The 25,152-nt window shown below is 46.7% G+C and overlaps 1 protein-coding gene across 1 annotated transcript; it reads left to right on the top strand.

The window, feature by feature from the left end:
* Positions 1-338: 338 nt before the first annotated feature.
* Positions 339-23,782, top strand: LOC308154420 (creatine kinase, testis isozyme-like; the record flags this gene model as incomplete). The annotated part of the gene is made up of 8 exons (XM_080527582.1): positions 339-376; positions 16,558-16,745; positions 16,999-17,153; positions 17,278-17,410; positions 18,409-18,580; positions 22,977-23,100; positions 23,288-23,477; positions 23,604-23,782. The coding sequence occupies 8 exons, from the start codon at positions 339-341 to the stop codon at positions 23,780-23,782; spliced, it is 1,179 nt and encodes a 392-aa protein (XP_080383708.1).
* Positions 23,783-25,152: the final 1,370 nt, after the last annotated feature.

Below are 25,152 nucleotides of genomic sequence, written 5' to 3'. Positions count from 1 at the left end.
GGTGGATTCGACTGTCACCGAATCAACGATATTATTCAAATACTTATGGAATCAATTACTTATATCAATGACTTATTGTTCAATGACTTAAGGAATATAATATATATGATATAATACAAGCCTGGTAACAAAAGGCCGCGTTCGTAAATGAGCTCTGAGAGCGCCGGGGCGTCGACGTGTCTGCTGAGCTAGCTAGCTAGCAGCTCGTATGGTACATACCCACCCAGCCATCACCTTGTCACCTTGAGATGTCTTAAGATGTCTTAATTAACCAAAATATCATCAAATGTGTCTTAAGATGTCTTAATTAACCCAAATAAGACATTTTGTCTGTCAAGATGTGTCTTAAGAAGTCTCGAGACAAGGTGATGGCTGGGTATGTAATTGCACTGTTCGAAAAATAAAGGAAGTTCTGATCAAACAAATAGCTAATTCAGTGACATATAAGGTGTTTGTTTACATATCCTTAGTTTGTATAGGTATGTCGTGTGTGAGTATATATATATAGATATAAAATACCGTATTATTCCAGAACACAGAAGAAGTTCGTCCAACGTCTGTTTGAGCGAATTTGCGAAACTTAGGATGGTAGGGGAAGGCAGGGCAATACCGCTACCTGATTGGTTGGCGAAAAACATGTTTATTGACTGGGCAACACAGTGTAAATATACAGAGTTCAAGTTTAAACAACTCCTAAAGTTCTGAAATGTATTTGTGGGTATACAATGTGACAAATTGAATGTTAACAAGCTGGTTATTATCAGAATAAACAGCCTGGTCTCACACATCACACATAGAGATTACAGGGACAGTCTAACCCTAACCCTAACCTTAACCCTAACCCTAACCCTAACCTTAACCTTAACCCAAACCCTAACCCTAACCCTAACCCTAACCTTAACCCTAACCCTAACCCTAACCTTAACCCTAACCCTAACCCTAACCTTAACCCTAACAGTAACCTTAACCTGGAGCACTTGTATGGTTTGGATATGACCCCACACGCTGCCAAAGACTCGCCCTGCAGCAAGAGGTCCAAAGTGCTTGAACTGGTGTCACGACTCCACATGCCTTCCTGACAAATAGAAACGGGACACATAAGACATGACTTCCCCCCCGACCGCTGTTTTCTTTATCGTGTCATGTTGCCTTCTCAGTGTCGTGTGATGTGACAGGTGTAACTCAAGACTGAAGATTTCTTTACTATATTTATTAGTAAAATAAAATGTGATCAAAAGTAACCCATTCGTCGGGAATACGCCCCATCTGGCAACCCTGGGTCAAATAATTGACTGCCACAATTGCAGTCCAGTAGCCAGGACGGGTAGAACATTGTCCATTAGAAACATAAGGGATATGAAGTTGGAATACAATTCTCATCAGCATAAAATGTGTTATTTTAATATAGGAATAATACGCTTTTAAAAATGGATCATGTAGAATAGTGGTCACCAACCCGTCGATCGCGATCGACTGGTAGATCTTTGAGACTTTCCCTGTAGATCAGGGGTGGCCAACCCGCGGCGGCTCTTTGGCTGTCTGTGTGCGGCTCTTCAATCCATTCATTAAAAGTGTTGGTGTAGCGCTCTCTCTGACAGGCCGCGTTCGTAAATTCGCCGGAGCGCACACTGGGTTTAACGTCATAATGGAACCAAGTAATTTGATTGGACAAGAGACGTGGAGGCACCAACGTTCTCAGAGCGAATTTACGAACGCGGCCTCTGTCTTGCTGCACGCTGCTGTAACCCGATACTTTTTTTTCAAGGATCATCTCGAGTCACTAACAGTGTTGCCAGATTGGATTGATTTTTCAGCCCAACCAGAGTCTAAAAACCCACCCAGAGTGATCATAAGTAGCTCGATTGGGCTGGAATCGGCCAAATCAGGCAACACTGTTCCCTAATTGTCCATTCTGAGGAGAAGCTGTCACGTAACACGGCTTTTTGACAGTTCATTTATTGACAAATTACGGATAACAACAACAAAATAAAAATGTCAGGGAAGAAATGTACAGCTAAACGCAAGTATGGATGGAGATGAGCACAGGAAGTTTTTAGCCGAGTGGGAGAGTGAATATTTCTTTGTGGAGCGCAATGGAAAGCCATTCTGCCTGATATGCCAAACATCGTTGGCACATTACAAAGCTTCCAATCTCCAGCGCCATTTCAGCACAACGCATGCTAACATTGACCAGGAGTTTCCAAAAGACACCGAACTTCGCAATGGTAAATTAAACAGCTTGAAAAGCCAGACACAAACACAGACCAAGTTGTTCCAAATATTGGTTAAGCAATCAGAGACAGTGACACTTGCGTCCTATCAAGTGGCCTGGAACATTGCACGTGCTAAAAAGCCATACAATGAAGGAGAGTTTATTAAGAAATGCATCACTGATGTGATGGAAATATTTTCTCCAAATGAAACACTGAAAAAGATGGCCTCAGACATCCAACTGTCACGCCACACCAAGGGACACCAAGGGACAGTGACTTTTGGGGACTTGTCAGCAGAGAGAAGTTTCCTCTTCTCACTGCATGTGCACTAAGAGTGAGTGCCTACTTTGGATCCACGTATCTCTGTGAAATGTCATTTTCACAGATGAAAATAATCAAATCAAAGTACAGGAGCCACCTTACTGACAGACACCTCACAGACTGTCTCAGACTGGCAGTCAGTAGCTATGAGCCAAACTACAAAGCACTTGTAGACAGTATCCAGTCACAACCATCACACTGACTTGAGTGAGTAACATGACTGTTTCGATGTGAAAAGTAATGCTGCATAAGATGACTGCACTTAGCACTGACTGAGACACAAGTACACATTACAGTTCTACTTTATAAAATGATATAATTGTAAATATGTTTGTCAATGTTAATAATATGAGAAAGTACACATTAGTTTTACTTTTGTTTTGATGTGAAAAGTGATGCTGCATAAGATGACTGCACTTAGCACTGACTGAGAAAGTACACATTACAGTTCTACTTTATAAAATGCTAATTGTAAATATGTTTGTCAATGTTAATAAGTAAGAATAATAATTAAGTCAGTCAAGTGTCAAAATGTCAAGAATGTCAATTTGTTAACGTTGGCTAATGTTACTATGAACAAAATGATTTTATCATACATTCCTCCATTCCATGCCTTTATTTTTTTGTGTTGTAATGAAATGACATAATCAAACTTTGATTTGAATTTCAGTTATGTACAATTCTTAAAGCAAGACAGCTGCCTGATATGCTTGATACAGTCTTTTTTGTTGTTGTTGTTGCATCAATTTAATGTTGGACCAATGCATTGCATCTAATTAAAATACAGGCAAATAAACGTCATTAAGTTTAAAGTACTATCTTGGCTGTCTTTTTCTCTCAACGCTTCAATAGGTAGATCTTGTATTCACCAAGGCCGAGGTCAGGGATCTTGGGCTTAAAAAGGTTGGTGACCACTGATGTAGAAGTATTATGCTTTCTCACATTCCGACTCTCTCGTAAATGCGGAAGCCATGACAGAAATGTCATTTACTTTTTCTGTAATTACTTATTAAAGATTTGAAAAATGATGATAACCATCTTATTATCTTAGTTTAATGGTGTGGTAGTCACACACATACAGTATAACAAGAAGATTTGTGATCTCATATGTTCAGATCATGATACATTGTGCAGTGTACAGGTGTTCACATGACAAACTGGGTACCATCACTTTTCTGAACTATTACATTTATTCTTTAAAAAATCAAATATATGACTCTTACAAAAAAAATGACAGGATCAGGAATATCTCAATACAAAAGAGGAGGCATCACTTCAGTGCCCAATATCCATAACAAAACAAGATGGCGGCGCGCACAGACGCGAGGCTTGGAGTGGCTTCAACGCTGGTGTTCTTTAGTGTTTTTAAGTACATTTGTATGTACATTTTTATTTTAGTACTTATAGGGAACGGTTGTGTAAATAGTACCTACAGCAGACTAGACTTACTAGAAGTTGGTGCGAAAAACGAGGGGACTGTAACGGCGGAATTCTTGGAACAACATAGGATCCCATTCGACGTCGCCGGGTGAACAGTACTACGCTATCCCAACACTAAGGTGTAAGCGGCGGAGGCGAGACTGTAAACAACGCCGAGGAGCAAGGGGAGGCCTGTTAGCCAGGCTGAGGAGAAGCCCAGACAAACCTGCTTTGCCGAGTATTTTCCTATCCAACGTCAGGTCCCTGACGAATAAGATGGATGAACTGAGACTACAAGTTGCCAAAAATAACATCGTGGGAGATAGCTGTGTGATTATTCTCACTGAAACCTGGCTAAATGAAACTATCGTGGACTCCGCGATTAGCTTGGAGGGCCGCACTCTACATCGCGCTGACCGCACGCAGCTCAGCGGTAAGTCCCGCGGAGGCGGCCTGATAATATCGACGAAGGATAGCTGGTGCTTAAACACAAAAACTGTAAGTAGCCACTGCTCCCCAGACCTGGAATACTTGACTGTTAAATGCCGACCCACATACCTCCCGAGGGAATTCAACGCGGTGTACATTACATCTGTTTACATTGCGCCTAGCGCGGATGGTAGCCTAGCATTGGCGCGGCTATATGACGTCATCAGTGGTCAACAAAGCACAGATCCACAGGCAATTCACATTATAGCAGGAGATTTCAATCATGTCGACCTGAAGGCAGTACTACCCAAGTTCTATCAGCATGTGAAATGTGCAACAAGAGGAGAAAAAACACTGGACAAGGTATACACCAACATCAAACGTGCTTACAAGGCTAGTCCGCTAGCTCATCTAGGCATGTCTGACCATGTGTCAATCCTCCTGATCCCAGCATACACTACCATGGGGAAAAGTGCTCCCATCACCACTAAGACTGTCAGAACCTGGCCAGAAGGGTCCGCTCCACTGCAGGTCTGCCTAAATGACACCCCATGGCAGGAATATGAGCATGAGGACCTGGAACAGTACACGTCGTCGGTTCTGAACCACATAGTGAACTGCACCAACTCAGTCACCGTGGACAAACGGGTCCGGGTCTACCCCAACACGAAGCCATGGATGACTGGGAAGGTCCAAAAACTGATCAACGAGAGGGACAACGCCTTCTTCGCAGGGAAGAGCACACCGCTGTACAGCACCACCAGGGCTAACCTAAAGAGCGGAATCAAAGCGGCCAAGGCAGACCACAGAGAGAAGATTGAGGAATGCTTCCTGAGCAACGACTCCAGGCGGATGTGGCAGGGGGTTCAGCACATGACAAACTTCAGAGCCAACAGGCTCACAGCCGCAGAGGACGACCCCCTGCTGGCGGGAAAGCTGAACACCTTCTACGCCCGGTTCGACGAGGGGCGAACGGAGGTAACCACAACACAAACACCACTCTCTCCAGCTCTCAGCAGCCTCACCCTCACAGAGCATGAAGTGAGACGCGTGCTGAAGGCGGTGGACCCCAGGAAAGCCTCGGGGCCGGATGGCGTCCTGGGACGGGTGCTGAGGGACTGCGCCGACCAGCTGGCCGGGGTTTTCACCAACATCTTCAACCAGTCCCTGTCCCAGGCCACCATCCCACCCTGCCTGAAAACCTCAACTATCATCCCAGTACCGAAGAAAAGCACGGTGAGCTGCCTAAACGACTACCGCCCGGTGGCACTCACACCAATCATCATGAAGTGCTTCGAGAAACTAGTCCGAGCCCACATACTCACACGCCTCCCGCCCAACCTGGATCCATACCAGTTCGCCTACAGAGCCCACAGGTCCACAGAGGACGCCATCACGACGACTCTCCACGCCACTCTATCCCACCTGGAGAGGGGAAACAGCTACGCGAGACTGCTCTTTGTGGACTTCAGCTCCGCCTTCAACACCATCCTTCCAGACAGGCTAGTGACCAAACTACTAGACCTGGGTCTACCACACTCTATATGTGCATGGATCAAGGACTTCCTGACCGACCGCCCCCAGAGGGTGCGGGTGGGCTCCCACACCTCCACAGCCCTCAGACTCAGCACTGGGTCCCCCCAGGGCTGCGTGCTAAGCCCCATCCTCTACAACCTCTACACCTACGACTTCACCCCCGTCCACCCCAGCAACTCCATCGTAAAGTTTGCAGACGACACCACCGTGGTGGGATGCATCTCGGGGGGGGACGAGGCGGCGTACAGGGATGAGGTAGAGCAACTGAGCAAGCTGTGCAAGGTTAACAACCTGCTGCTGAACAAGTCAAAGACCCAGGAAATCATCGTAGACTTCAGGAGGAAAAAGTCAGAAATCCAGCCCCTGCTCATCGACGGAGAAGGGTGGAGAGAGTCTCAACCCTCCGATTCCTGGGGATGCACATGCGGGATGACCTGACCTGGAAGGACAACACAAAAGACACCATCAAGAAGGCACAACAGCGGCTATACATCCTGAGTCCTCAGGAAGGAACACAGCAAGCAGGAGATACTGGTGACCTTCTACCGCGGCGCAGTGGAGAGCATCCTCACCTACGGCATCTGCAACTGGTTCTCCAGCTGCACTACCGCGGAGAGAAATGCGCTACAGAGAGTCGTGAGAACAGCACAGAAGATCACCGGCGCCCCCCTCCCCTCTCTGGAAGAGCTGTACAACACACGCTGTCTCAGGAAGGCCTCCAAGATCTCCAGGGACCCAACCCACCCTGGGTACGAACACTTTACCCGGCTGCCCTCGAAAAGGCGGTTCAGGACCTTGGCCGCAAGGACAAACAGACTGAAGAACAGCTTCTACCACAGGGCCGTCCAGGCCCTGAACACAGCAAAGACCTAGGTTCTGGGCCCTGGACAGTCTGGACGGAATGATGGCAGCTGCTTGACATACAGTATGTCAATCCACTGTTATCATTTGGTGTGAATAACATCCTATGTGTAGGCATAACTGGTTGTCAATTCAGCACTATTGTAACTGACTGTTTTCATAATGTCAAAATGCACTGATAGTATTGATGTCCTTTAGATATTGTACATTTATGTGGACATAAATAAAGCATTTCAAATGAGTGTGTGTGTGTGTGTGTGTGTGTGTGTGTGTGTGTGTGTGTGTGTGTGTGTGTGTGATTCTGGTAAGGAGCAAACTATAATAATACTATTTAGAGGTCAGAAATACAGAGGAACTTACAACGTTTTGTATTTCCTCCTTTTTAGGCTCGGGCCTGTCGCCTCCTGCTGCACCAAGTAAATAAGAGTGTGTGTGTGTGTGTGTGTGTGTGTGTGTGTGTGTGTCTGTGTGTGTGTGTGTGTGTGTGTGTGTGTGTGTTTTCTACCTCCTTTGTTCTTAATGTGCATTATTTTAGATTAGCTTCAACCCATTCTTCTTTCTCCCCTGCAGCTGGTCCATTCATTGAGACAATAAATATTGAGACAATAGCTAGTTTCACAGCTTTAACAGATCTAGGGAATATCAAAAGCGCTAAATTGCACTGGCTTTTTGAACAACTTATAAAGAGTCAATGCAGAGTAACCAGGTATACAAGTTTCACTGAAGAATGGGCATACAACTTCATACTTGAGAATACAGATCTGTCAGACAAGTCAAAAGTTAGCGGCCCTACAGAGGTTGAAACATGACACCATCTTATAATTTCACATATAACATGAAGCTAGTTTAGTTTTTTTTTTTCACACACACACACACACACACACACACGCACACGCACACGCACACACGCACACACGCACACACGCACAGTTATTTGGCACAGAACAACTCTTCCATGAATAACTGCAATCTATACAATCTGATCAGCTATTGTATCTGTTGAATATGCAGGGAGATTACTGTATTCCTAAATGAACACAAGAAGACATTGTGGAATATAAAAGCATTTACTTCGCAATGTCTTAATTAGTTTGAACATTACTTGAAGGTTGTGCTCAAGAATATCCCTGTTCAGCCCTCCCGTTTAGACAGAGAAAATGAATTCCCAGCATTTTAGATTTTTGAAATTCATAAATTTCCCTACCAAACTCAGTTTCAGAATCTCACACATAACTTCACTGCAAAGTAATACTGGTGACCCCAAAATATATATGCGTTATAATCATAAGGTAGGGATAGGATATAGCTACAATCAGGCATGTTTCATTGCACCTGAGAGTCGAGACATTGTATACAAGTTGCCTGCAACAAATGCTCTGGAAGCGTTATCAAAACAGTTTGAGATACCACTCAACTCAAAATTATATTATTGTGCTCTGCGCAAGCATCTTCGACTCGACTGATTCCTCTCCAATCAGTTTCATTGTCCTCCTTATTTGGCTAGACCCCTACCCCTGCCTTAGGCACAAACACAAGCCTTTCTAACCACACCCGTGGCCCCCACCCAGACGTTGCCTTATCTCCCCTTCATGCTGTGAGCAGGACATGTACTGTGAGCAGGTAACATGTAATACTACGTATGATGGATGAAAAAATGTGTGATGCACAAAACACCATAAAGACACTGTAGAGTGGGGGCGCTTAGGTGGCGTAGCGGGTTAAGCGTTGACCATGTAACCGATTCGATTCCTATATATAATATAAACATAATAATCATCTCAATGTATAATATGTGTTTTTAAGGGTTCGTAATATCAAAATTAACCTTGCTGTACTGTATAGCGGACACATAATGGACTGTACTCAATATATAACAGATTAGATTAGATTAGATTCACTTTATTGTCATTACATAGTAGGCTACAAGAAAATGCAACAAAATTATTGTGCGTCTAACCAGAAATGCAAAAATAGCAATTATATTGCAGTGATAAGTAGCAGTATTTACAGCAGTATTTACAGCAATCTATACAGTTAAGTGCAAATGGTAGCAAGATGTGCAATGACATACAATGGTGACTGGATGTATATGTGCAGTGGTATATATACATTGAGATTATATACAATGTGCAATTTTACAGGCTATGATAAATATGTTTTTATAAAAAATGCTTTTTCCTTGAATTCTGTAAAAACACCACTTTTACTATGTGACAAAAACCAACAACATTCAAGATATCAAAACTGGTAATATATATATATATATACACATACATATATATATATATATATACATATATATATATATAACATATTCTACACTCAAACATTACATAATTATACTGAAATACACTCAATTTAAATGATAGGAGAGAGGGAGGAGGCGCCTGGTTGCAGCAGTGAATCACTGGGCTCTTTAAAGCAGATGAATAAACATGTTTTATGCCACTTTTAACTAAATAATAAAGTGAACCCTTATTTTGAACATGGTATGAAAAAAATGCCTACATTATCAGAAGTTGTCGAGCTACCTTTTTCGTGCCTCCCGTCATAGTTGACAGAGAAGCCAAAGTGCTCCCATACATGGGATTTAAATGACGAGGGAGGCATTTCGAGTTGTTCTCCGCCGAACAACGTAACATGATACACTTGGGCCGCGTTTGTAAATTCGCTTTGAGAGCGCCGGAGCGCACACTGGGTCCGACGTCATAAAGCGACCAAGTAATTTGATTGGACAAGAGGCGTTCCTTGAACGCTGATCAGATTCCAGAGCGGATTTACGAACGCAGCCTTGTTGTTGTGGATTCCCAGCTTCACGTGCAGTGAGCAAACAACGGATTCTTTTTCTTTCGCATTATCAACCTATCATTGCGCTTTAGAGTAAATCTTTTCGAGTCTATCTTTTCATGGCAACTCTACATTGTGATTTACAAGAGATATTAAGTAAGATATTAAGTAATATTATTTTGCAATTGATCCGCGGTACACATGCGTTCCGAACCGTGGAGGGCGATCCGAACGGATCACGGAATTTCCGTGATCCGTTACACCCCTAGTGTGGGCTATGATACACAACTTATTGTGAGAGTCACCTTAAACCAGTGGTGTAGTCTACGTGATACGCAGGACTACACCGTATACCCACTAGGAAAGGCCAAGGATTTCCGTATACCCACTTAAAAATGTGCGAGGATACGTAACAGCGTTTTGTGACAGAACTTTCACACTGTCATTCATAAAATTCACCCTGTCTGTGTTACGAAGCACTTGACTTTTGGACCATTGGGACTGACTATAGCGTCATACACCATCAACGGGGGGAAATGCGACATGAAATATGTCAAAATGCAGCACTATCATGCACAGATCAACCTTATAACCTTGTAATGTTATGTTATGTAATGTTTGATATATAACGTTAGACAGGGAGCGCAGATTTATTTTTATGGCGTTCCAAAATGAACGATATGAGGCTGGGAGGGGAAAATCACAATATACCCACTAGAAAAAACTAGACTACACCACTGCCTTAGACTTCACCATGACCTAAACCCTGGGAAAAAACAAGGTTATTGGTGCCACTGAACAACTGAACAACTGAACAACTTCAGGCTGGGATATGCTGTCCTCATGACAAACTGCTGGAGATATACTGCCGGACTAATAATCAATGTATCTGTTATCTATGTACAGTAGATGCTCATAAAGGCCATGGTACAGTCTCAGCTGCAGCAGAGAAACAGGTAGAGACCCAGGTTACCTATCTTCTATGCTACAGTATATGGCTGGTTGCCTAGAAACAGATGAAGTCTACTTCTTCACTAGAAAGTATGATCACTGGAAATTCTTCCCGGAAATTCAGATTTAGTCAGCAACTTTGTTTATTTTTTATTTTTAGTGTATTAACTTTCTTTACAGTTTGTTCTAACTCATGGCAGGGCTATGTCTGTTTGCAGAATGTTGTATCAAGTAGACGTCAAATATTCCAACATAAAAAACAGCTCAACAAGTCGATATTGGCTCCTGTGGTTGCTGCTGGACTATATTCCAGTGCAGGTCTCGAGGTCTAGACAGATGACTGTTGATGAAGCGTCAGAAGCGCCTGCGCTTTAGTGAAATGACATCATCACAGGTGTGTTCTCTTTAACTTACATATGCGCTGGTGTAGTGCAGTTTTAATAATAATATTGAATCAATATAATCACAAACACACTCACACACACACACACACACACACTCTCACACACACACACACACACACACACACAAGACAATATAAGCAAGCACTCAAGTTGAGGGGATGGCATCCCCCCTGAAATAAAAACAGTAAAAATCATCCCCCTTCGAAAACTGCCATCCCCCCTTTCCATCCCTTATGTCATTTTATCAATGAACGTGGTATTACTGCTATTTCAACATTTAGTTTTGCGCATATTGAGTAAAATACTGTGGGCGAGGGGGGGGCACGCACACATGCAATGACATTTTTACCAAGTCACTGACGCTGAAGTCACTGACGCTGTGGGGATGCTAAAATTGTCCCCATTATGATAAAATCCACCACCCCCCCTGATTTTCTTTTACAACTTGAGTACTGAATATAAGTAATTCAAAAGATGTATTACTTGCAGTATTCTATTCAACAGGTAGAGGGTAAAATAGTGCCTACTCTTTTAACCCCGGAGAAGCGGCTGAGGGACTGCTGCATTGTGCCATGCTAGGGGCACTGTGTGTTAGGTCCCAAGTCTGTGACTGTTCCACACTATATTGACGAAGAACACTGCACTGCAGCCAGTGACTGTTGTACCAGTTCAACCAGAACGACCACACATTCAATGTTGAGGCACATTTGCGTCGATCTCAGCTCTACATTTAGAGTTCAAAACTCAAAATGTATATAATTCCTACTTTGTGTATAGACTGTTGGCAAAATGGGAGCAGCTAAAATGTTTGTAGAGGAGGACCAATTCAGATGCCCGATTTGTCTGGATCGATTGAAGGATCCGGTGACCCTTACCTGTGGACACAGCTAGTGTATGGACACAGCTACTGTCTGGACACAGCTCCTGTATGGTCACAGCTACTGTATGGTCACAGCTACTGTATGGACACAGCTACTGTATGGACACAGCTAGTGTATGGACCAGCTACTGTATGGACACAGCTAGTGTATGGACACAGCTAGTGTATGGACCAGCTACTGTATGGGCACAGCTAGTGTATGGACCAGCTACTGTATGGACACAGCTAGTGTATGGACACAGCTAGTGTATGGACACACAGCTAGTGTATGGACACAGCTAGTGTATGGACACAGCTAGTGTGTGGACCAGCTACTGTATGTACACAGCTACTGTATGGACACAGATACTGTATGGACACAGCTACTGTATGGACACAGCTAGTGTATGGACACAGCTACTGTATGGACACAGATACTGTATGGACACAGCTAGTGTATGGACACAGCTAGTGTATGGACACAGCTAGTGTATGGACACAGCTAGTGTGTGGACACAGCTAGTGTATGGACACAGCTAGTGTATGGACACAGCTAGTGTATGGACCAGCTACTGTATGGACCAGCTACTGTATGGACACAGCTAGTGTATGGACACAGCTACTGTATGGACACAGCTAGTGTATGGACCAGCTACTGTATGGACACAGCTAGTGTATGGACCAGCTACTGTATGGACACAGCTAGTGTATGGACCAGCTACTGTATGGACACAGCTAGTGTATGGACACAGCTAGTGTATGGACACAGCTACTGTATGGACACAGGTAGTGTATGGACACAGCTAGTGTATGGACACAGCTACTGTATGGACACAGCTAGTGTATGGACACAGCTAGTGTATGGACACAGCTAGTGTGTGGACACAGCTAGTGTATGGACACAGCTAGTGTGTGGACACAGCTACTGTATGGACACAGCTAGTGTATGGACCAGCTACTGTATGGACACAGCTAGTGTGTGGACACAGCTAGTGTATGGACACAGCTAGTGTATGGACACAGATACTGTATGGACACAGATACTGTATGGACACAGCTAGTGTGTGGACACAGCTACTGTATGGACACAGCTAGTGTATGGACCAGCTACTGTATGGACACAGCTAGTGTGTGGACACAGCTAGTGTATGGACACAGCTAGTGTGTGGACACAGCTAGTGTATGGACACAGATACTGTATGGACACAGATACTGTATGGACACAGCTACTGTATGGACAGATACTGCTGCACAACCGCGGAGAGAAATGCGCTACAGAGAGTCGTGAGAACAGCCCAGAAGATCACCGGCTCCCCCCTCCCCTCTCTGGAAGATCTGTACAACACACGCTGTCTCAGGAAGGCCTCCAAGATCTCCAGAGACCCAACCCACCCTGGGTACAAACACTTTACCCGGCTGCCCTCGAAAAGGCGGTACAGGACCATGGCCGCAAGGACAAACAGACTGAAGCACAGCTTCTACCCCAGGGCCATCCAGGCCCTGAACACAGCAAAGACCTAGGTTCTGGGCCCTGGACAGTCTGGACGGATTGATGGCAGCTGCTGGACTGAAAAAATCAGGTGTAGTGCTGAGGCACAAATATGTACATTTCTAGCCTGCAAACTGCGACACTTCAAATGAATGTGCAATAACACTATGTGCAATATGACAACCCTAGTCGTCTATCTGTACAGTATAGTATAGTGGATAGTGTACATAGCCTTTATTTATGTAAACCAGCTCCTTCCCTTCTTGTGTTTTTTTTAGTTTTGTTTTCTTTCCTAGCACCAGGGGAGCCACCCCTCCTAAATCTCGTTGTTTGGTACCTGTACTATATCAATGACAATAAAGACCATTCATTCATACTGTATGGACACAGCTAGGGTATGGACCAGCTACTGTATGGACACAGCTAGTGTATGGACACAGATCCTGTATGGACACAGCTAGTGCCTAGTGTATGGACACAGCTACTGTATGGACACTCTACTGTATGGACACAGCTACTGTATGGACACAGCTAGTGTATGGACCAGCTACTGTATGGACACAGATACTGTATGGACACAGCTAGTGTATGGACACAGCTACTGTATGGACACTCTACTGTATGGACACAGCTAGTGTATGGACCAGCTACTGTATGGACACAGCTACTGTATGGACCAGCTACTGTATGTACACAGATACTGTATGGACACAGCTAGTGTATGGACACAGCTAGTGTATGGACACAGCTAGTGTATGGACACAGCTAGTGGACACAGCTACTGTATGGACACAGCTAGTGTATGGACACAGCTAGTGTATGGACACAGCTAGTGTATGGACCAGCTACTGCATGGACACAGCTAGTGTATGGACACAGCTAGGGTCTGGACACAGATACTGTGTGGACACAGATACTGTATGGACACAGCTAGTGTATGGACACAGCTACTGTATGGACACAGCTAGTGTATGGACCAGCTACTGTATGGACAGTTGGACACAGCTAGTGTATGGACACAGCTTATTTGAATGTGGCTGAATATATATATTTATTTATTTTTACACAAATTCAGTAGCAGACTGAGATAGATAGATAGATAGATAGATAAATAGATAGATAGAAAACAACAACAACCTAGACATTATGACACTGAATTCTAACCCTTGACCTGCAGGCAGAAATCTCCTCTCTCAAAAATAAACATTCTACAAAATGTTGTTAATCATCAAATGCATGCGGACACGCGCCACGCGCCTTGTTTAGATTCAAACATTGTATCATTTAAAGTGACAGTTTATCATCATAACTCTGATTAACTGGCAGTTTATTTTCGCCTGACGGCTTCACCTGAAACAGCCACAACCACGGCAGAACATATGGAGAAACTGTAAGTATATATAATATAGATATAGAATATATCCTATTTGAATATTATCCTATATAGATATAGAATGTATCCCAGTGGAGTAAACTAACCCTAACTAAACTAATCTAAACTAAAGGAGCCGTTAGCTACATGAGCAGCTGTGGCTAGCTAGCCAAGGGTGCAAGCATAGCCTAACAATAAACAACCTGTATGAGTAACTGTACACATCTTTAATCTACACAGACAAGCAAACTAGCCAGCTAGTGTTATCCGGCAAGGTCCCTGTGCACAACTGAACTGGTCTCAACGATGCTAGCTATAGTAGCTACGCTTTCACCTCTCACACCGTTCATCAGCTTCTTGACCCACCTTCAGAAAAACAGCTGGATTAAAACATCAAATAAAAGGTTGCTGTTGATATCACGGTGTTTTCCAAATGAGGATGGCGATCCAGGAGCTCTCACATCAGTCTCCACGTGTCCTGGTTGGCGAGTGTTGTAACTGGGCGGAGGAGGCGCAGGTTTGCAGACTATCACATCGTGTTTGCTTCAGTTACATTGACATCTGAAGTACGAGGCGGTCTAGATGCGGTGCAGATCTGTGAATCGGCGCAAACGCTGCGCTTCGTAGATGCAATCAAACGACTGAAATGTGTTATTTTCGGCTCCAGTTGATGACGTCGGAATCTTTTAAAAAGACAGGAGGAGAAACTGTATAATAATAATAATAATAATAATAATAATAATAATAATAATAACAACAACAATAATTGTTATAATAATAACCATTATTTGTATAGCACTTTTCCTGCAAACGTTGCAGCTCAAATGCTTTAATCATTATGTAATCATCATTTAACCATTTAGTAATTTAAAGGCAATATTAAAAAGATGGGTTTTAATTATTTAAATGGGTTTTAATGGTTTCAATGGGTTTTAATGGGTTTTAGTGGTCAGTTAACAACTGGGAATCGTGATTGCATTGATGCATACATAATACTGCTCTTCTTCTACATGGAGACATTGACAATCCCAAACAATTATTATGAAGCTCTTCTGATTCCCAAATAAACCAATACACTCGTCTTGTATGTAAACCAATCCACTAGTCTTGTATGTAAACCAATACACTAGTCTTGTATGTAAACCAATGCACTAGTATTGTATGTAAACCAATGCACTAGTATTGTATGTAAACCAATACACTAGTCTTGTATGTAAACCAATGCACTAGTATTGTATGTAAAGTGTACATACAATACTAGTGCATTGGTTTACATACAAGACTAGTGTAGTATTGGTTTACATACAAGACTAGTGCATTGGTTTTACATACAAGACTAGTGTATTGGTTTACATACAAGACAGACCAGGGTAGATAACCCAGGTAAAGAGTCAAGCGGCTTTCAACCACCCAGACACCTGTCCTGCCTGGTAACGGGGTTTAGCGAGGGGCGTTTAGGGCGTCTCTGGATCCGATGTGGCGGCTTCTGATCGTCACGTTTCAAGGACACACTTCTGTTCTGCACAATGACCTTGCCGATGGGTTAAAACATTACAGCAACATTTCGGCATCAAGTGTATAGTTGCAGTTTATTCAATTGCCTCTCACTCAGTGTTAGTAGCTGGAACATAGGTCAATTATTTGGTTAGTCAGGCATGCCATAATAACATTTAACAGGCAACAAGAATGTCACTAGCTGACAGTTGCCCCCTTACATTTACATTTTTGGCATTTAGCAGACGCCGGCTTATTCCAAAGCGACTTACAATCAACACTTAACCTACCTTACTAGCCTACCAAGTAAGGAGAACACTTTTAAGGAGAATGTAGATTTCAAAAATGCCATATGCATTTTTTTAAAGCATAACAGGTAGCTTCCCCTTACCCTGTAGAATGTGTTTGTTGTTACTGTTCAGCAATGACCAAATGGCCAAAGTGACAATCAAGAGGCTGTCGCCTGACGAGGAGTTCCCAGACCTCAGCCAGCACAACAACCACATGGCCAAGTTCTTAACCCAGGACATATACAAGCAGCTCAGAGAGAGAGCCACCCCCAACGGCTTCACCATAGACGGGGTCATTCAGACAGGGGTTGATAATCCTGGTAACACACACCCATCCCCAGTCTCAGTCTCAGTATAGGCCTTGAGCTTGATGACATTCTGAGCTTTGGTCAGTGACCTGGGGGTTGTTCCATCAACGTCTATAAAGGAACATCCAGGCTTATTTTGGATAACTAGACTTATCAGAATAAGCCTGGATTTTCCCTTTAGCGTTGTTGATGGAACACCACCCTGGTCATTGGTCCTGAGTGTGTGTCTCCATCTAAGCCCCCTCCTGATTGGTCTCTCCTCCAGGCCATCCCTTCATCATGACGGTGGGGTGCGTGGCGGGAGACGAGGAGACCTACGAGGTGTTCAAGGAGCTGCTGGACCCCGTCATCGAGGAGAGACACGGAGGCTACAAACCCTCCGACAAGCACAAGACCGACCTGAACCCAGAGAACCTGAAGGTCCGGTGCTGTTCTGTTCCCTGACACACGGCTGTCAGTCTGTCTCTCTGGAGATGGGAGACCCATGGTTTATTGAAGCCCTCTACCCTCCTGCAGAGAGGCTAACCGCTGTGTGTTGTTGCAGGGCGGAGATGACCTGGACCCCAACTACGTCCTGAGCTCCCGCGTCCGGACAGGCCGGAGCGTCCGCGGGTTCTGCCTGCCCCCCCACTGCAGCCGCGGGGAGAGGAGGGGCATCGAGAAGCTCTCCATAGAGGGTACGGAGGAGAGGGGCCGTGTGGCGAGGGTTTAAATGTTACTTGGAGTGATGGGGGTAGGGTGGTACATGGAGGGGTAGGATAGGGTGGTACATGGAGGGGTAGGATGGGTGGTACATGGAGGGGTAGGATGGTACGTAGAGGGGTAGGGTAGGGTAGGGTGGTACGTCGAGGGGTAGGGTAGTACATAGTGGAGTGATAAGGTGGTACATGGAGTGGTAGGGTGGTACATAGAGGGGTAGGGTGGTATGTAGGGCGGTATAGAGGGGTAGGGTGGTACATAGAGGGGTAGGGTGGTACGTAGAGTTGAGCACAGATGTTTAGATGAGGGTGACAGGGGCGGGGTTAGATGAGGATGACAGGGGAGGGGGTTGCGGTGGACAGAAGCTGACGCACCACTAAGCAGGCTTAGGATAAAGGTGGATGTTTCTGTCCAGCCATGACCTATAACGGAGCAGAGGACAGACAGCATTCTGCACAGCAACGGGTCAGGAGCTCTGCACGCCACCCTGTCATGATGCATTTCCACATTACTGTGTAGAGGGCCCCCTCTGGTGGCAAGCCCAATTAATGCAAGTTATTGACAGGAGAGTTGGCGAGTCGTATGGGGATGTCTTTGTTAAACAGTTTTAGGTCACTGGCTTTGTTTGGCTGTTTTGAACAGGTCATTTGTGGCTTGTAATGTAAATACTGGTGTTAATAATACTGGTGTTAATAATACTGGTGTTACATGGCAGGATTAGTGAAGCTAAGAAGAGGGACACCACACATTTAATCCTCCAGATGAACGGAGACTCAAACGGAGCTGATATAATAATATAATAACATACACCATTCAGCTGACATGTTTATCCAAAGACACTTACATTGCAGTGAGTGCATACATACATTTGAGTATATACGGTCCCAGCGGGAATCGAACCCACAACCTAAGCGCTGTTAGCGCCATGCTCTACCGCCCGAGCCCCAGAGGAGCTAACATGTCCGTTCCTCTCCAGCCCTGGCCGCCCTGTCAGGTGACCTGAAGGGGAAGTACTACGCCCTGAAGAACATGACGGACGAGGAGCAGCAGCTGCTGATCGACGACCACTTCCTGTTCGACAAGCCCGTGTCTCCTCTGCTGCTGTCTGCCGGGATGGGCCGGGACTGGCCCGACGGCCGGGGCATCTGGTGAGGCGCCTCGGGGGTCAAACGACCATAGTCTTTACAATGGGAAGCTGCTACTTACACACAACGACCACTAGTGGTCCTGAAATTTGATCAAGTGCAAAGATATAAAAATAATTTTACTCTCACGGTCAAAAGACCCCACCCACAGCTGTTCTGGTGTTAATAAGGCTTATTTATACATACATTACATTTGGTGCTTCAGAAGCCTTACTTGTTGTCAATAGGACCTTATAGGACCTTTGTCCTGTTGTCAATTGTCCTGTTGCGTTTGCCGTAGCTGTTTGCTGTTTGCTGTTTCCGGATTCAGAGCACGCTGGCGTCAAGCGCTGTGACTGCCGCTTTTGTCCCCCGGTCCTGTCTTTTGTATCCTGTCTTTTTGTATCCTGTCCTGGTTTCTTGTTTTCGTCGTCTACCTTGTTTTGTGTGCCCGTCTTCCCCCGGAGGTCTCCGCTTTTTATTTTTCGTCTTTTCTTTTCCAAGTATTTTTGACTTTTCGCCGACCTCCGCTGCTTTCCACTTCCCGCCTCTCACTGCCTCCACTACCGGATTACAGTATCCATCGCCTCCGCTACCGGACTACAGTATCCATCGCCTCCTCTACCGGACTGCAGTATTCACCGCCTCATCATTCCTGTCCCCCGGCTTTGTGTTGCAGACCGACCCGCTGCGCCGCTCTCAGACATCGCTGGCCTGGCTGTGCTGTGCCACCACTCCCTCCCCGGTTCGGGGGTTGCCATCTCCGCAGGTGAGTGTCAGTCCTTCCCGGCCTTCACTCACTACTGCAGGTTTTGGTCGCTGGCATGGCACGGTTAGGCTGGCTGGCCGCGCGGGTTCAGTCCCAGGCTGGCAATACAGATGACAACAACAACAACAACACCACGCTGTCACTCTGGTCCACTGCCATGTTTACACAACTCACTGCCCACCAACTACTAGCCACTCCCAACCTATCCACTGAACTGCTCCCACCTGTACTCTGGTTTCATCTCCAACTTGGACTCACCCTCCTGCTGCTCCTATCGTTTTGCCCTGGACCCCCGCCCACCATACTCACCTATACTGCCACTGACCTTCACTCACTGAACCATAACCATCGCCTCACTGCTGCTGCTGCCACCGCCGCCACCAAGGCAGGCATTCTCCGCCGCCGCCGCTACATCCACCGAGGCTCCCAGCAACATCGACACCGGACTCTACACCACCCTGAAGGCACAAACATCCCCTCATTTTGGACTAACTCTCGCTCACCTGTCATCACCCCACACCGCACCGCCGACCCCTCAAACCTCCGCTCTCTCCCTCCTGCTCCCCCATCCATCTCCCTTGCACTATTGAACACTCGCTCTCTCTCCAACAAATCCCCTGTCATATCTGAACTGATACTGGACAACAACCTGGACATACTTCTCCTCACTGAAACCTGGCAGCAACCCTCGGACTACTACTCACTCAACCAGGCCACCCCCCCTAATTACACCTACATCGCTAAACCCGCCTCTCCAAGCGACGGGGTGGTCTCGCTGCTCTCCACAAACTCACCCTAACTGTCACTGTACTGGACCTCAACCTCCCACCCATGTCATCCTTCGAATACCTCGCTTTTTCACTCCCCAACTCCATAACTGCACTCCTACTCTACCGCCCACCGAGGCCACACCCTTCTTTTCTGTCTGATCTCTCTGAACTCCTCACCATTGCCTCTTCCCTTTCTACCCGTCTCTTACTCACCGGTGACTTTAATATCCATGTCGACCAACCCAACTCCAACCTCACCTCTGATTTCCTCTCTCTCCTTGATTGTTTCCACCTCACCCAGCACATCAACTTCCCCACCCATGTAAAAGGCCACACTCGACCTTGTCTGCTCTGCCTCCCTACCCATATCCAACCCCCACCCTCTTCCTTTCCCACTCTCTGACCACCACTGCATCCTCTTCTCTGCCCCCCTGCCCCTACCGCGCCACCCCATCAAACGCACCATCTCCTTCCGTAACATAAAATCTGTCAACCCACTCACTCTATCCCAGTCCATATCTTCTGCCCTCCCCACTGACTCCACTCCCACCAACCCAGAAGACTATGCCACCTTACTCAACTCCATTCTCTCTGACTCCCTTGACTCACTGGCCCCCTTGAAAACCATCACTGTCTCCTTCACCACCTCCTCCCCCTGGTACACCCCTGAACTACGCACCATGAAACAGACCGGCCGCCAACTTGAACGACTACACAATAGAACCCACCTCACTGTCCATGCCGAAGTCTACAAGCAACATATCTCCTCCTACCGTGACGCACTCCAAGCTGCCAAATCTGCCTACTACTCCACCCTCATCAACACCTCCAATCGAAACCCCCGCACCCTCTTCTCCACTGTCAAGACACTACTCCAACCCCCGGACAACAACACAACTTCCTCCCCTGACCTCTGCAACTCCTTTCTCCACGCCTTCAACAGCAAGATCTCCCACATCAATAGCTCACTGACTGCCTCCATCTCCAACTCCACCACCCCCGCCCCCCCTGCTGTCATCTTCCCCCCTCCTGACTACCCTCCCCCTACTCCTCTCACTACTTTCTCCCCTATTGACTCCTCCCTCATCACTACTATCATCACCGCCTCCAAAACAACCACCTGCTCCCTCGACCCCCTCCCTACCACCCTGACCAAGGCCTGCCTCCCTGCCCTCATCCCCCACCTCACTGCCCTCTTCAATCAGTCACTATCCCAAGGCCACGTTCCCTCAAGCTACAAACTTGCCGCTGTCACCCCCATTCTCAAAAAGCCTACTCTTGACCCAGCCAATCTCTCCAACTACCGCCCCATCTCCAACCTACCATTCCTCTCCAAAACCCTAGAGCGCGCTGTCGCTGCCCAACTTCACTCCCACCTCCAATCCAACAAACTGTATGAACCCCTTCAATCTGGCTTCCGCCCACATCACAGCACCGAAACAGCCCTGGTCAAAGTAATCAACGATCTCCTCACCTCTGCAGACTCAGGTGCCCTCAACATCTTAGTTCTACTAGACCTGAGCGCAGCCTTCGACACAGTGTCCCACTCCATCCTCCTTCAAAGGCTGCGCCAACTGGGTGTTGAGGGCACCGCCCTGGACTGGCTCACCTCCTACCTCACCAACAGACACCAGTTCATCTCCCTCTCCGGTCACACCTCCTCCTCCTCCTCTGTCACACAGGGGGTCCCACAAGGCTCAGTCCTCGGCCCCCTGCTCTTCCTCTGCTACACACTCCCCCTCGGTCACATCATCCGCCAATTCAACCTGGACTTCCACTGCTACGCTGATGACACACAGATTTACATCACCACAAACTCCACCCAGAACCCACCCCTCACTCACATCGAAACCTGCATCTCCGCAATAAAAACCTGGCTCACACACAACTTCCTCAAACTGAACAGTGACAAGACCGAAGTCATCCTCATCAGCACCAAATCCACCCTCAATAAAACCGGACCCATCACACTCACCATTGACGACACTACCATCACCCCCTCCCCCCTGGCTCGCAACCTTGGCTTCATCCTGGACCCCACCCTCTCATTCGATCCCCACGTCAGTTCCATTGTCAAGACATCCTACTTCCACCTCCGAAACATTGCAAAAATCAGACACTGCCTCTCCCCCCCCGCTGCTGAATCCCTCATCCACGCCTTCATCTCCTCCCGCCTCGACTACTGCAACTCCCTACTCACCGGCATCACCTCCCGCTCCCTCCATAGACTCCAGATGGTCCAAAACTCTGCTGCACGCCTCCTCTCAAACACCCGCTCCCGTGACCACATCACTCCTGTCCTCCACTCTCTCCACTGGCTCCCCATCAAAGAACGTATTCAATTCAAAGTCCTCATCCTCACATACAAAGCCCTCCATAGCCTGGCCCCCCCTTACCTGACTGACCTCCTTCTCCCCCACCGCCCTACCCGTACCCTCCGATCCTCATCCATTGTTCCCCTCACTGTCCCACCCTCAAAACTCAAAGGCTTCGGTCACCGTGCCTTTTCACGAGCTGCACCCCGCCTCTGGAACTCTCTCCCTCAACCACTCAGAGACTCACCCTCACTCCTCACTTTTAAATCCCACCTCAAAACCTACCTGTTCTCCCACGCCTACAGCCTCCCCTACTCCTAGCCATCTCCCCCATCCCTGCCACCCCCGCCCCCCCCCTGGACATGCATACAACCTTCCCCGTTCGTTAACTCTGTGTTCTATGTGCTCATGTTATCTGTTGCTTGTTGTTTCTGTGTTTTCCGTTCTTCCCATATTGTCAGCGTCTTTGAGCCTCGGAAAAGCGCTATATAAATCCAATGAATTATTATATTATTATTACTTCCTGAGCTCAGAGGAAGGTTGTTTAAGGCTCTCCTCTGTCTCAGGCACAACGAGAACAAGACGTTCCTGGTGTGGGTGAACGAGGAGGACCACCTGAGGGTCATCTCCATGCAGAAGGGAGGCAACATGAGGGAGGTGTTCACACGCTTCTGCACCGGCCTCACCAAGGTGAGACCCAGGGGGCGTCTGGTTGGGCGAGCTAGACCTGCCAATCATCTCCACCGTAACTTACCATCGTCACACGTTCAGAACGTGGTGTTTTTATAAAAATGTTGCTAGTTATCGACTCTGTGGTAACGTCGATGTCGACCTTAACTAAATTCTGCCCCCACCCCCCGAATCTCCTTCTCCGCAGATCGAGTCTCTGTTCAAAGACAACGGCCACGCCTTCATGTGGAACGAGCACCTGGGCTACGTGCTGACCTGCCCCTCTAACCTCGGCACGGGGCTGCGCGCCGGCGTCCACGTCAAGATCCCCAACGTCAGCAAGCACGCCAAGTTTGAGGAGATCCTCAAGAAGCTGAGGCTTCAGAAACGCGGAACAGGTAAAGATGATGATGATGATGATGTCGTCATGTAATGCTGACAATACATTTGCCAGAAGGAATACTGTATCGGTTCTGAAACCCCTGTGTTGATGGCTGGTGACTAACGGTCTGGCCTCTCCTCAGGTGGCGTGGACACCGCGGCTGTGGGAGGAACCTTCGACATCTCCAACGCCGACCGGCTGGGCTTCTCTGAGGTGGCGCTGATGCAGATGGTGGTGGACGGCGTGAAGCTGCTGGTGGAGATGGAGAAGAAGCTGGAGAAGGGCGGGTCAATCGATGACCTGATGCCCGCCCAGAAGTAAACTCTCCCCTTGTTGGACACCCCTCCCCCCCCTGCCTCCCTCCCTCCCCCTCCCCATGTCTGAATGAATGTGTGACACTATCCTGGAATGCACTCTGTATTAAAGAGCACTTACTCTCTCACTCAAGGTCTTCTTTCAATGTGAGAGTGGATCTGAAAACACAACAATAAAATGTTTCGATCTGTGGTTGACTGCGTTTGTTCTTTGTCACTGCATGCGTGCTGAAGTTACCCATGATCCTTCTTGGTATTTAAATAAGCCACACGATCGACCCTTAGCATGAGAAGTCAAGACTGTGAACCATGTTTACAGACATTTTAATTGAGACACGGGTGACCCTGACCTTGTGAGCATACATTTTACATGAATTCCATGAGCTCTACTTTTAAACAATATAAAAGAAAAATGGAGTATAACAATGTGTGGCTGTCTGGAAGTAAGATACATTATGTACACTGAAAACAATGCTAAGGTTTCATGAGGAGAGAAAAGATGAAATAAATAATACCAAAGACTAGAAATGCTCTTTGTCCACGTTCACAGCATGACAAATCATATTCAACTCGTTATGTTGGCCAAATATGGCCAGATTATACTGTAGTTATTAGTAAGTTATTCAGTGATTATTGCCAAAGCATTACTCTATACATTATAATATTCAATACATACTCTGTGTATTCTTGTTAAAAAACATTTGGAAACTGCTACTTTAATGATTGTACAGCTTAAATACGTTCTAGATCATATTCGGCCCTTGTGTTCAGAGCTTTAACTCGTTGGAGACTTTGGAAGCAATGTTTTTAAAAGCGATGGATGAGCCGGATATCCTCTTGAACCTCACGCCGTTGAGGGAGAGGCGGGGCAGCTTACACACCTCCATCTCCCACTGGACAAGGTTCTCAGCGTGTCCGTCTCCGTGGACACACAGCAGTGTTCGTAGTCGCAGTTGTTGGCGTCGAGCACCTTGCGGATCTCCCTCACGATGTGGCTGGGCTCCAGGGAGCTGGTGGTCCGCATACTCCAAGTGAACCTGAGGGAGCGGGGTTTACCGCCCGCCCTTTCCCCTTTCTGATCCCCAGGTACATGGCGACTGCAGGGTGGGAGACAGGAAGACAGGAAATGACACACAGGAGACAGGAAATGGACAAAATGTATCCATCAAACCTGTACAGACACACAGAGGTCTCAATAAACCGACAACACGACCATGCAGGGTGTTGATTGCGGGGTCGTGAGCATGCGACTGACTGGCGGTTATGCAGCACACAAGCAGAGCGGCGTCATCCAGACCGGGGGTGGGGGGGGGGCACAATCACAACAGGCGGGGGGCACGCACTTAAAGCACCAACAACACCAACACACCCCATTCA

The sequence above is a fragment of the Nansenia antarctica genome (genome assembly GCF_963989245.1).
Source record: "Nansenia antarctica genome assembly, chromosome: 3".
Taxonomy (NCBI): Eukaryota; Metazoa; Chordata; class Actinopteri; order Argentiniformes; family Microstomatidae; genus Nansenia; species Nansenia antarctica.
This window is presented reverse-complemented; position numbering and strand designations above follow the sequence as displayed.